The sequence below is a fragment of the Dasypus novemcinctus genome, chromosome 2 (assembly GCF_030445035.2).
Source record: "Dasypus novemcinctus isolate mDasNov1 chromosome 2, mDasNov1.1.hap2, whole genome shotgun sequence".
NCBI classification, from domain to species: domain Eukaryota; kingdom Metazoa; phylum Chordata; class Mammalia; order Cingulata; family Dasypodidae; genus Dasypus; species Dasypus novemcinctus.
In genome coordinates, this window is record NC_080674.1 from 148,899,550 (window position 1) to 148,912,933 (window position 13,384).

A 13,384-nucleotide genomic window follows, 5' to 3' on the forward strand; every position below is an offset into this window, starting at 1 on the left:
TCTCAGTCAGTCACATGGTGTCGCTGTATACTCAAAAGGTGAAAAAGGAAAATTTGTCTCCGCACCCAAAGATTCCAACCTTTCACAGAACATGATCAACTCCGCATTGACCGAGTGCTGGTAGAATTTACTAAATATCTATGTACCTAAAAGGGCGAATACTCATAAAAGACTCTGTGTGAGAGTCCCTTAAATTGGACCGAGAAGCCCTCATTATCTGCAATGCCGTGTTCCTGGCGAGGAGGCCCGGGAGCCCCACCTCTGCCGCTCGCGCTCCTGCTCCTCGCAGCCTGGGCGGCGGCGAGCGGCCAGCTCCACTACTCCGTCCCCGAGGAGGCCAAACACGGCACCTTCGTGGGCCGCGTCGCGCAGGACCTGGGGCTGGAGCTGGCGGAGCTGGTGCCGCGCCTGTTCCGGGTGGCGTCCAGGAGCCGCGGGGACCTTCTGGAGGTGAACCTGCAGAACGGCATTCTGTTTGTGAATTCCCGGATCGACCGCGAGGAGCTGTGCGGGCGGAGCGCGGAGTGCGGCATCCACCTGGAGGTGATCGTGGACAGGCCGCTGCAGGTTTTCCACGTGGAGGTGGAGGTGAGGGACGTTAACGACAACCCGCCGGTCTTCAGACAAAGAGAACAAAAGGTATTTATTTCTGAATCTGCCCCTCTGGACTCTCATTTTCCTCTAGAGGGCGCTTCTGATGCGGATATTGGTGTAAACTCTCTTTTGACCTATAGGTTACATCTAAACGAGCATTTTGCGCTTAAAATAATAACAAAAAACGATAAAAGCGTATCACCTGAATTAGTTCTTCGGAAGTCATTGGATAGAGAGGAAACTTCAGAGCTTAAATTATTTCTGACAGCCACCGATGGGGGTAAGCCGGAGTTAACAGGATTGGTTCAGATTCAGATAAACATCTTAGATGTGAACGATAACGCTCCAGAGTTTGATAAGCCTGTCTATAAAGTAACTTTGTTAGAAAATGCCCGAAACTTCACCAGGGTGATTCAGCTGAACGCCTCGGATTTAGACGAAGGACCAAATAGAGAAATTTCCTACGGAATCAGAATGATTTTGCCTGAGAGCGAGAAATGTACGTTTTCAATAAACCCAGAAACAGGTGAAATCAGAATTTACGGGATGCTGGATTTTGAAGAGAATAATTCATATGAAATTCAGGTCAACGCCATTGACAAAGGGATTCCATCCATGGCAGGGCATAGCACAGTCCTGGTGGAAGTGCTAGATGTAAATGACAATGTCCCTGAGGTTACCATCACTTCTCTGTCACTCCCCATCAAGGAGGACGCTCAGCCTAGCACCGTCATCGCCCTGATCAGCGTGTCCGACCGCGACTCCGGGGCCAACGGGCAGGTGACCTGCACCCTGACGCCCCACGTCCCCTTCAAGCTGGTGTCCACCTTCAAGAACTACTATTCGCTGGTGCTGGACAGCGCCCTGGACCGCGAGAGCGTGTCTGCCTACGAGCTGGTGGTGACGGCGCGCGACGGGGGCTCGCCCCCGCTGTGGGCCTCGGCCAGCGTGTCGGTGGAGGTGGCCGACGTGAACGACAACGCGCCGGCCTTCGCGCAGCCCGAGTACACGGTGTTCGTGAAGGAGAACAACCCTCCGGGCTGCCACATCTTCACGCTGTCGGCGCGCGACGCGGACGCGCAGGAGAACGCGCGCGTGTCGTACTCGCTGGTGGAGCGGAGGGTGGGCGAGCGCGCCGTGTCGAGCTACGTGTCGGTGCACGCGGAGAGCGGCAAGGTGTACGCGCTGCAGCCGCTGGACCGCGAGGAGCTGGAGCTGCTGCAGTTCCAGGTGAGCGCGCGCGACGCGGGCTTCCCGCCGCTGGGCAGCAACGTGACGCTGCAGGTGTTCGTGCTGGACGAGAACGACAACGCGCCGCGGCTGCTGCTGCCGCCCGGGGCCGGCGGCGCGGGCGGCGCGCTGAGCGAGCTGGTGCCGCGGTCGGTGGGCGCGGGCCACGTGGTGGCGAAGGTGCGCGCGGTGGACGCCGACGCGGGCTACAACGCGTGGCTGTCGTACGAGCTGCAGGCGGCGGCGGGCGGCGCGCGCGGCGCGTTCCGCGTGGCGCTGTACACGGGCGAGGTGAGCACGACGCGCGCCCTGGACGAGGCGGACGCGCCGCGCCAGCGCCTGCTGGTGCTGGTGAAGGACCACGGCGAGCCGGCGCTGGCGGCCACGGCCACCGTGCTGCTGTCGCTGGTGGAGAGCGGCCAGGCGCTGAAGGCGTCGTCGCGGGCGTCGGCGGGCGCGGCGGGCGCCGAGGCGGCGCTGCTGGACGTCAACGTGTACCTGATCGTCGCCATCTGCGCCGTGTCCAGCCTGCTGGTGCTCACGCTGCTGCTGTACACGGCGCTGCGCTGCTCGGCGCCGCCGGCAGGGGGCGCGTGCGGGCCGGCGAAGCCCACGCTGGTGTGCCCGAGCGCGGCGGGGAGCTGGTCGTCGTCGCAGCAGAGGCGGCAGAGGGTGTGCTCTGGGGAGGGGCCGCCCAAGGCCGACCTCATGGCCTTCAGCCCCAGCTTTCCGCAGACACGAGAAGAATGTTTAAGTGCTTCTAGTAAAGTAAGTCGTAGTTATTGTTCAAATGTATTTTTCCTTTCAGTACTTGTTTGTAGGTTAAAACCACGTCATTTGTCCTGTTTGTTTTTTCTCTCTTCCTAATGTTCTCCCGTAAACCACGAATTCCTCTTCTGTGGTATAATTGTGTCGTATAATCATTCATAGTTATTCTTAACCCTGCTGTATTTGCCCAGATTGTGTGTGTGTGTGTGTGTGTGTGTGTGTGTGTGTATTTAAGAGGTACCTGGGAATGAACCCGGGACCTCTTACATGTGGGAACAGGCGCTCAACCACTCCAGCTATATCCACTCCCCCAGCATTGCTTTTAATGAATGAAATACTTAAAATGGGGGATATGGTTGGCCACACTTCTTCATTTTTCCATCTTATCATTTGCCCTATTATGTAAGAATCAGTAACTTTGAAAAATATTAGTACGTTAGGGTTAAAGCTCGTCAGATGTTTGATACTTCTTAATTTTAAAAAATTGGGACACGATTTAAAGATTACAGAAAAATTGCAAGAAGAGCGTAAAAGGTTCCCAGATACCAATAGCGGGATTCCCCAATTAAAGTTTACATTTTTTTTTTTTGAGGTACCGGGATTGAACTCGGGATCTCGTATGTGGGAAGCAGGACTCAACTGTTTGAGCCACATCTACTGCCCCAAATTTTGTGTTTTTTTTCTCTCTAACCTCTATCTATATTTTTATAGCTATGTATATACATATATTTATATCTACACATACAACCATGCTTTTAAAAAAGGTATCATTCAATATTGTTGCAGACATACCGCAGTTCTTGTAATAAGGAGGTTTGAATGAGGGGATAAAGCTAAGCACAGTGCTGGCATATAATGAGTATTTAATAAATCTTGCTGGTGTTATTTCCCTCATATTACCTATATACATTTCTCCTTTTTCTTGTATATATTCCATAATAATAAATATTTTTCTTTAAAACCACATTTTATCTAAAAACCAAAGTATTTAGTCCCTGAAAAGAGTAGATGGTTTAAATACTTATTCCAAAAATTTATACTTATGTAGGAGATACCACGTTTTAAATTTAGTTATGTTAACCTAATATTATTTTATGGTTTATCAATCAACTAGATAACACAATGTGAATTGCATACAAAAGACAAGTTGTTATAGGATAACTAAAAATGTAAAGAACTGTGTATCCTAAAGTATGCACCATAATGTAAGCACAGATGTTACCTTGTTAGAAAGCTAATATCTCAGACTCTGTACATCACCTTAAGTAAATATGATATGAATAGGGCGTAAGAGTATCACTGTGGAAGGGAAAAGGTTTTCTGGTGGATGTGTGGGAGTGCTGTATATTATATATATGCATTGCTGTGGTCTAGGACTCCTGTGAAGAAATGCTGAATAATTAGGGGGGGAAAAAAAAAAAAAGGATAGGATGTGGAATTTTTTCAAATCAACATTCTTTATCTAAGTTCTTTATCTAACTTTATCCAAGTTCTTTATCTATCCTTTAAACCCATTGCTATATGCCATTCCCTAGTAAGGGACCATGACATTATATTGGGCTTCAAATTTCGGGGAGTTCTGGATCACAGAGTGTTTCAACAATGGCAATGGAGGGATACTGGTATGGGATACCAATGACAGGTGATATATGGCTGACAGGGAGCTGTACAGAACATATGTCCAGGGTGCATGGTAATGATTGGATATACTCATAGTGGCAACAATTAAAAACCACAGCAGGGGGGGTACTGGGTTCCTGGCCAGTGGTGCTCTGTCGTGGTCCCTAGGGGAGCAGCGACAGTCTCCCAGGTACAGCGGCGGGGACCGGGAGGGAGTGAGGGTTCAACAGTGAGCCCCTGATGCTAATGACTATGCTTGTGAGCTGATAAACCTAAAATAAGAACAAGGCCTAGAGCAACATTGTGCCTGGGAATTTCCTCCTGTCAGCCTTCATGTTACTCAAATGTGGCCAGTCTCGAAGCCAAACTCAGCATGTAAATGCAATGCCTTCCCTCCAGCGTGGGACATGACACCCGGGGATGAGCCTCCCTGGCAACGAGGGACCACTATCAACTACCAACTGATGATGCAACTGGAAAAGGACCTTATACGGAAGGTTCAATGCGGATCAGCAGAATATCCATGTCTACATAAAATAACATGACTTTAAAATGCTGTTTGACCTAAAGTAAGGGGGAAATGGAAAGGAGAAATGAGTTTATATGGCTACGAGTTTCTAAAAAAGAGTCTGGAGGCTGGCAGAAGGATTGCCCTCATGCACAACTGAGCAGAGTCAGAGAGACAGATAAAGCAGATACAACCCCCAGATATTGGTTCCTTTGAAGGCTAAAGAGACCCATGAGAGTTATGGTCATGGCCGATGGGGTTAACTACCAGGGCAGATGGCCCCTCTTTGGAAATGGTGTTTATGTGTGATGAATCTGGACTCAGATGGGATCTCCCTTCATAAGACTTTCATGCTAATGTGCTGGAGGTGCAGTTAATGTTGGGGTTTAAGATATATTTAGGGGATTTGAATCTCTGGACTGACAATGTGATAGCCAGGTCCTGAGCCTCAACAGACTCCAGCACCTACAATCTGATTTATTGGACTTACCACACTCAGCTAAGATGGAGTTGAAGAAGGACAATCACCACACCATGGAGCCTAGAGTGATTACAACTGAAAATGGGAGGATTGCATCCAGCATCCATGTGGAATCTGAGCCTCCTCTTGACATAGAGGTGCAATGGACACAACCAATCCAATGTCCACATAGAAGAGGTGGCATTGGATTGGGAAAAGTGGACATGGTGGACGATGGGTATGGGGAAAGGTAGGAAGAGATGAGAGGTGGAGGCGTCTTTGGGACATGGAGCTGCCCTGGATGGTGCCTCAGAGGTAATCACCGGACATTGTAAATCCTCACAGGGCCCACTGGATGGAATGGAGGAGAGTATGGGCCATGATGTGAACCATTGTCTATGAGGTGCAGAGGTGCCCAAAGATGTACTTACCAAATCCAATGGATGTGTCATGATGATGGGAACGAGTGTTGTTGGTGGGGGAGAGGGGGGGTGGGGGGGTGGGGTTGAATGGGACCTCACATATATATATATTTTTAATGTAATATTATTACAAAGTCAATAAAAAAAAACTGTAAAAAAAAAAAAAGACAAGTTGTTGTCATTTTAGGTGCAAGTATACTGCTAGACCTATTTTAAGTAATTTCTAATTAGTGTGTTTGGTTGATAATATTTCCTTTTATCCTCTTTCCTTTACAATTTAGCATGCAAGAATAATGAGTAGTCTTTAGTCACAAGTAATTTTACTGCTTTTTCCTAAGCACTTTGTTCACTAGCCAACTTATTCCCTTACTCTGAAAATATGAAACTACTATTGAATTTTTTCCAAGAATATAAAATTGGATAAAAAGTTCCTATCTGAATTCAGCAACAGAGTAAAAAGGGAAACTAACTTTTATTTTGTATTTATTATTTACCAGGGAGTGGGTGAGACATCATTACTCTCAATTTGTCAACCACTTGTCATACCAACCCTCCAAACTAAATAGTGTTATTCCAATTTTTTTAAGTGAGGAAGCTCAGTCTTAAGGAACAAATATATTTGAAAATTAAAGTTAACGTTGGAATAAAGGAGGATCATAAAATTACTCATTCGAGGGTCAAAAAGCTTTTGCTCTATTAATATAATGATAAAAATGGTTTCAATTCAATTCTTCTGGGGATCTTTTAATCATGTTTTTCTCTTCCTATAAAGTAGTAAATTTTCAGTAGCCAATTCTGTTTGTTGGAGAGAGGGAACTTGATATGACAATAAGAGAAAACATCATTTCAACTTGATGTACTATTGTTTGAGATTTTAATTTTATTTTCCCATTCTATAATTTATTATACTACCTACAAATGGTTGGCCTTGAAAATTTCTACTATGTTAGAGTAAAAACTGGCCAGGTGTTTGTATATCTCATTATTTTAGACATATATTCAGGCTTACAGAAAAGTTGCAGAATAGTGCAAAGAGTTTCCATATAGCATTAGCTATTAACTATTCTTCATGTGCTTAGGTTATTAAATAGCCTCCTTCATCACATTCTAATTTCAGTACAACTTCCTTTCAGATATTATATTAAGTCTATGTCTTTGATTCAAAGATGAATAACTTTCTGTTATTGTTCACACTGAGTTCTTCCTTTCTTTAAAATGGGATTAGCTACCTTATTTACACAAAATATGGTAAACACTAATCAATTTTTAAAATATTTTAGCCTCTTATAATGGCTGGCTTGTGACAATTTAATTGGCTGTTTTATTTTCTTGATGGAATATATATAATGGTGCATTTTACAATTAATGGCAATTTGGATTCAATAAAATATAAGAATGCTTATTGATCTATAATTTTCCAGGCCCTGTTCTAAGATTGCATTACATCATTTAATTATAAAGTCAGCTTTATGTTGCAGGAGCAATAAATATCATCCCCATTTTACCTGAAGAAACCTGAAACTTAAGCCATATAGATAGTGACAAGTGGTTCAAAGCCATTTTTGGAGTCTGGCAAACCCGTTAGGATATTCTACTGCTCTGTGCCTATTACCAGGTGAATTTTCTAAAGTGCATTTTACATCTTGAAATGTAATCCACAAAAATATATGGAGTCTTCTGTTTAACCAGACAATAAAACCTTAAATTCTCCATCCTGGTAGACAAGGTTTTCCAGCATTTTGCCTACTATTCTCTCTTTGGTTGAAATAGTATATGCTCAATCAATTTTAAAAATAATAGATGATATTGAACTGTACAGCCTAGGTAATTCCATCCATCTTAGAAGTGGGGGTAGATTACAGAGATTTGGCAATATTTTATTGAGTAGTGCCTGGAAGGATAGATAACATTTCAACAGGAAAGTATTACAGATGGAGAGATAAATGTGAAAAAATAAGCAGAAGTTTCTGTGGTGAATATATGCTTGAAAGATTGGAGCTGGGTGGATTCTGAAGGCACAGACACTAGTGTAGAATCTTTTATAATAATTTAGGTATCAAGTAATGGAGACTTAAATTATGATAGTAGAAATCAATAGAAACAAGTACAAAAGGCATTGCTTAAGTAGAGTCTACTAGATAATGACTGACAATACAAATGACAAGAAAGAGTCATAAGTAGAAGATTCACCAAACTTTTTATCTTGGTCAACTTAGAGGATGAAATTTTCATTAACCAACATGTGGAACAGAACTGGAGAAAGAGTTACTCTGTGTCTGTGCATTTAGGGAATGGAGAGTAGGGGATGGAGAATCTACTTAAGAAAATGTTGCTCTTAAGGTTCTAGGAAGATAGCATTATGATTGGAAATAAGGGTCTTAAACTCAGAAGAGATGACAGATGTAGATTTGGGAATGATATATAAATCAGAGAAAATATATAAATCCATAAAAGGATAAAATTGCCAAGAGAGATATTGAAAAATGAAAAACAATGTGTCCAAGTAAAGAATTTGGGTAAGTAGGTTATATAGTTTCTTGGGTTTGCTGTAACAAATTACCATGAACTGAGTGGCTTAAAATAATAGAAATTTATTCTTGCATTGTTCTGGAGGCCAAAAGTCCAAAATCAAGTTGTCAGAGGGCCATGCTTCCTCTAGGGGTGAATCCATCCTTTGTCTCTTCCAGCTTCTGGTGACTGTTGGGGTTTCTTGGCTTGTAGTCACACCACTCTAGTCTTTGCCTCTGTGGTCACATTGTCTCCGGCTTTTCTAGGTGTCTTCTCCTCAGTGTATCTGTCTTACATGTAATTGCATTTAGGGCTCACCAGGATAATCCAGGATAAACTCCTCCGCTTAAGATCCTAAACTTAATCACATCTTTCCCCATATCAGACAGTATTCACAAGTTCTGGGGATTAGGACATCGACATGTCTTTTGGGTAGCCACCATTCAACCCTTTAGAGTAAGGCTTAACATGATAGGGAGAGTAGACAGCAGGCAGCTGACATGGAACTCAAAGTGCAATATATAAAATAAACAGAAGTTACAGGTGACGGGAAAGAGAATAACAGAACAGGTGAATTTTTTTCAGATGTAGAAAGATTAAATAGGTATGTATATATACATAAATAGTGTACATATAGTATATATAGTGTACATATGTACATACACGTAGTGTACATATTTTAGTTAGGGATACTTCAGTGTTTTTAGTTTGAGGCAAAGAAACAAGTGAAAAAGAAGATACTGAAGATGAGAAAGGCAGAGAGGATGAAGATGAAAATATATAAAAAAGAGAAAAATAGAGAATAATTAATGTTTAAAAGCATAGGGTTTGCCTTTAAAGTAGGGATAGTTTTTTCCTTTGAATTAGTAGTGCAGAAGAAGAGAGACTATAAAGAGAATTGTTGATATGAGAAGAGAGCCATTCAGTTCATATCGGATAACTTATCTCTGTATGGGTAAGTAATCTGAGAATGAGGTGCTTGGAATGAGGTTGGGAATTTGAGAAGAAGAGGGAAGAGTATGGCGAAATTCTGTAAAGAACTGAGAAATGAGTTAATTATTAATTCACTTTAGTGCCCAATTGAGGTAAAGGTGAGAATAAACTTGTAGAGAATGCAGTTATTATGATTAAGTGACTTCCTTACTATGAGAAGTCCAATAGGAGGAATGGAGAAAAATGTGTAGTTAGGTTACCTGTATTGGGGATTAAAGATTAGACGAGTAATGTAAGTAGGTGCGGCATTCTAGGGTATCTGGAAGGACATATTTTAAATAGTTGACTATGTAGTCTAGGTTAGGTGGAGAGGCAAGTAAAGTCAGGTGATGGACAAGAAGAATTAGGAAGAATCAAGGGATTATTCCTATTATTCCTTATAATAAGGGAGCAGGAGAGGTGGAAGAATTTTTAACCAGATGACTATTTAGTTTTGGAGGTTCTGAATATGGAACAGTTTTAGATGACTGAAAGATAAATCTTGATGATGTGGATAAGAGAATACTAAATACCAGATCCAATCTCAGAGGGGAGCAAAGGCACAGAATTGAGCTCAGTTATGATTTTCTGAAGAGACAGGCAAGATAACTATTGGGGCTATGCTACCAGAGTGTGAATTGGCCTGGAACTTTGTGGCATGGAAAGTCTGATTATAGCAGTACATGAAAGTAGGATTCCATTCTGTCTTCTTTGCCAAAGATGTTTTAATATCTCTTCTTACTGTTGTTCCTTGGAAAACCAGAGTCAATTTAAATGATAGTAAGGTTTTCCCAAGCAATGATGATGTAAGATGGGGAGGAAATCAGGGAAGTCTAACCTATTGCTAGTAATTTAAATTCTATTAACACATAGGATGCTAATTCTTGGCATGGTAAATATTTTATACAAAGGAATTCAGAACTTAAAAACATTGTTCCATTTAAATAGTTTAAAGTATTGTATGGTTATGTACACACACACACACACTCATGTACAAAACCATGCATATATTTTGAGTGGACACTTGCTTTAAAATACAGTACAAATATTTATCCACATTTCATAGTCATATTGGGGGCAATTTACACATTTACAAATATGATGTATTTTTAAAAATCTAATGTATCACCTACCAATATTTTCCGTTTTCATCTGTTTTAATTCTAAGTGAATGGATTTGGAGTCAATGGTATTGTGTAAAGAGATTACGAAAAAAAAATTACAGGAAAAGAACATTGGCTATGCAGACCAGAGACCGATGATCTCAATGTGAATGTGGAATATTCTTTCTTCTAAAATTCTGCATGGAATTTTTACACATACAAAAATAAATTTGTGGGGAAATGAAACTCAGCAACCAATTATCAACTAACATGACACTGAACAGAATAGTGATTTATACTTTCTGGAAAGGAAAACATTTAATCATAAATAGGGTATTTTCAGTGAAGAGTCAGGAAATGCAAGGAAAAACCAACATGAATGGGAAATATGGAGACTGAGCGACTCTTACACTTACACATTTTTACGCACGGTGTCGCTCTTTACTGAGAATGTCTCCGCGACGAGAGCTACCAGCTTCTCACTTTCCTCAGAGAATTGGGCAGAGAGCGGAAAGCCCCTCGCGAACTCTCCCGCAGTAGAAGGCGGTAAAATTGGGCCTTAAGAGAGAGTTTATTGTAAGGTGTTCTATATGCTACACATGTCTCTCGAGCGTTTTGAGTGTACCATGCTGTTTTGGAGGCGAGAAGGTGCAGGAGCCCCACCTCTGCCGCTCGCGCTCCTGCTCCTCGCAGCCTGGGCGGCGGCGAGCGGCCAGCTCCACTACTCCGTCCCCGAGGAGGCCAAACACGGCACCTTCGTGGGCCGCATCGCGCAGGACCTGGGGCTGGAGCTGGCGGAGCTGGTGCCGCGCCTGTTCCGGGTGGCGTCCAAGAGCCGCGGGGACCTTCTGGAGGTGAATCTGCAGAACGGCATTCTGTTTGTGAATTCCCGGATCGACCGCGAGGAGCTGTGCGGGCGGAGCGCGGAGTGCGGCATCCACCTGGAGGTGATCGTGGACAGGCCGCTGCAGGTTTTCCACGTGGAGGTGGAGGTGAAGGACGTTAACGACAACCCGCCGGTGTTCCCTGAAAGTAAGAAAAGAATAGGCATTGCAGAATCAAGACCCCCGGACACGCGGTTCCCACTAGATGGCGCAACGGATGCAGATATTGGAGTAAATTCAGCCTTGACTTACCGACTCAGTCCAAACGACTATTTCGCTCTGGACACACAAAACAATCGTGAACAAAAGTCTTCATTATCACTGGTGTTGAGGAAATCATTGGACAGAGAGGAAATTCAGGAACATGATTTATTATTGACAGCTAGCGATGGAGGGAAACCGGAGCTGACCGGCACAGTTCAGCTGCTGATCACGGTGCTGGATGTGAATGATAACGCTCCAGAATTTGACAAATTCACTTATAAAGTGAGAGTGTTAGAGAACGCATTCAATGGAACATTAGTGATTCAGTTAAATGCCACAGATCCTGACGATGGTACAAATGGAGACATAGTCTACGCTTTCAGAAGGCCTGTATCGCCTGCTGTGGCGTATGCATTTGTCATAAATCCCAACACTGGAGAAATTAGGACAAAGCGTAACCTGGATTTCGAAGAAAATAAATCGTATGAAATACCGGTGGAGGCAATTGACAAGGGTCATATTCCTATGGTGGGTCATTGTACCGTTTTGGTGGAAGTGCTAGATGTAAATGACAATGTCCCTGAGGTTACCATCACTTCTCTGTCACTCCCCATCAAGGAGGACGCTCAGCTGGGCACTGTCATCGCCCTGATCAGCGTGTCCGACCGCGACTCCGGGGCCAACGGAAAGGTGACCTGCACCCTGACGCCCCACGTCCCCTTCAAGCTGGTGTCCACCTTCAAGAACTACTATTCGCTGGTGCTGGACAGCGCCCTGGACCGCGAGAGCGCGTCTGCCTACGAGCTGGTGGTGACAGCGCGCGACGGGGGCTCGCCCCCGCTGTGGGCCTCGGCCAGCGTGTCGGTGGAGGTGGCCGACGTGAACGACAACGCGCCGGCCTTCGCGCAGCCCGAGTACACGGTGTTCGTGAAGGAGAACAACCCTCCGGGCTGCCACATCTTCACGCTGTCGGCGCGCGACGCGGACGCGCAGGAGAACGCGCGCGTGTCGTACTCGCTGGTGGAGCGGAGGGTGGGCGAGCGCGCCGTGTCGAGCTACGTGTCGGTGCACGCGGAGAGCGGCAAGGTGTACGCGCTGCAGCCGCTGGACCGCGAGGAGCTGGAGCTGCTGCAGTTCCAGGTGAGCGCGCGCGACGCGGGCTTCCCGCCGCTGGGCAGCAACGTGACGCTGCAGGTGTTCGTGCTGGACGAGAACGACAACGCGCCGCGGCTGCTGCTGCCGCCCGGGGCCGGCGGCGCGGGCGGCGCGCTGAGCGAGCTGGTGCCGCGGTCGGTGGGCGCGGGCCACGTGGTGGCGAAGGTGCGCGCGGTGGACGCCGACGCGGGCTACAACGCGTGGCTGTCGTACGAGCTGCAGGCGGCGGCGGGCGGCGCGCGCGGCGCGTTCCGCGTGGCGCTGTACACGGGCGAGGTGAGCACGACGCGCGCCCTGGACGAGGCGGACGCGCCGCGCCAGCGCCTGCTGGTGCTGGTGAAGGACCACGGCGAGCCGGCGCTGGCGGCCACGGCCACCGTGCTGCTGTCGCTGGTGGAGAGCGGCCAGGCGCTGAAGGCGTCGTCGCGGGCGTCGGCGGGCGCGGCGGGCGCCGAGGCGGCGCTGCTGGACGTCAACGTGTACCTGATCGTCGCCATCTGCGCCGTGTCCAGCCTGCTGGTGCTCACGCTGCTGCTGTACACGGCGCTGCGCTGCTCGGCGCCGCCGGCAGGGGGCGCGTGCGGGCCGGCGAAGCCCACGCTGGTGTGCCCGAGCGCGGGCGGGAGCTGGTCGTCGTCGCAGCAGAGGCGGCAGAGGGTGTGCTCTGGGGAGGGGCCGCCCAAGGCCGACCTCATGGCCTTCAGCCCCTCTGTCCCTCCTTGCCTGAGTTCTGCAGAGGCAACTTGCCGGAGAGAAGGTGATTCAGAATATTTGCAAGAGGTGAGTTCATAGTTAAAGTTGCAGTACGATTCGGCCTTCCTCAGAGTTGATCTTTTACGATGTTTTATGTCCCAGTTTTTAAACTATTTTTTTTTAAACTTAAATTTTATTCCTTTTCATGTCACTTAACGACCCTGTCATCGACATTATGGGTTGGATTCCTCTTCAGAGAGAAA

At 46.1% G+C, this 13,384-nt stretch overlaps 2 protein-coding genes across 9 annotated transcripts in view; both read left to right on the forward strand.

The window, feature by feature from the left end:
• The window catches only part of LOC101426922 (protocadherin alpha-C2), a 220,423-nt gene that overhangs the window by 48,383 nt on the left and 158,656 nt on the right, over positions 1 to 13,384 (forward strand). The window contains exon 1 of one of the 8 annotated variants that reach the window (XM_058285823.1): positions 10,613 to 13,208. The exons of the other annotated variants lie outside the window; for them this stretch is intronic. Coding sequence (XP_058141806.1) covers positions 10,776 to 13,208 — 2,433 coding nt within the window. The 5' untranslated portion in view covers positions 10,613 to 10,775. Of the gene's footprint in view, positions 1 to 10,612; positions 13,209 to 13,384 lie in introns of those variants that run through there. 8 annotated transcript variants of the gene reach the window in all.
• On the forward strand, positions 106 to 10,748 carry LOC139439857 (protocadherin alpha-12-like). Its single transcript, XM_071218164.1, has 2 exons — positions 106 to 2,592; positions 10,518 to 10,748. The coding sequence occupies exons 1-2, from the start codon at positions 223 to 225 to the stop codon at positions 10,746 to 10,748; spliced, it is 2,601 nt and encodes an 866-aa protein (XP_071074265.1). The 5' UTR covers positions 106 to 222.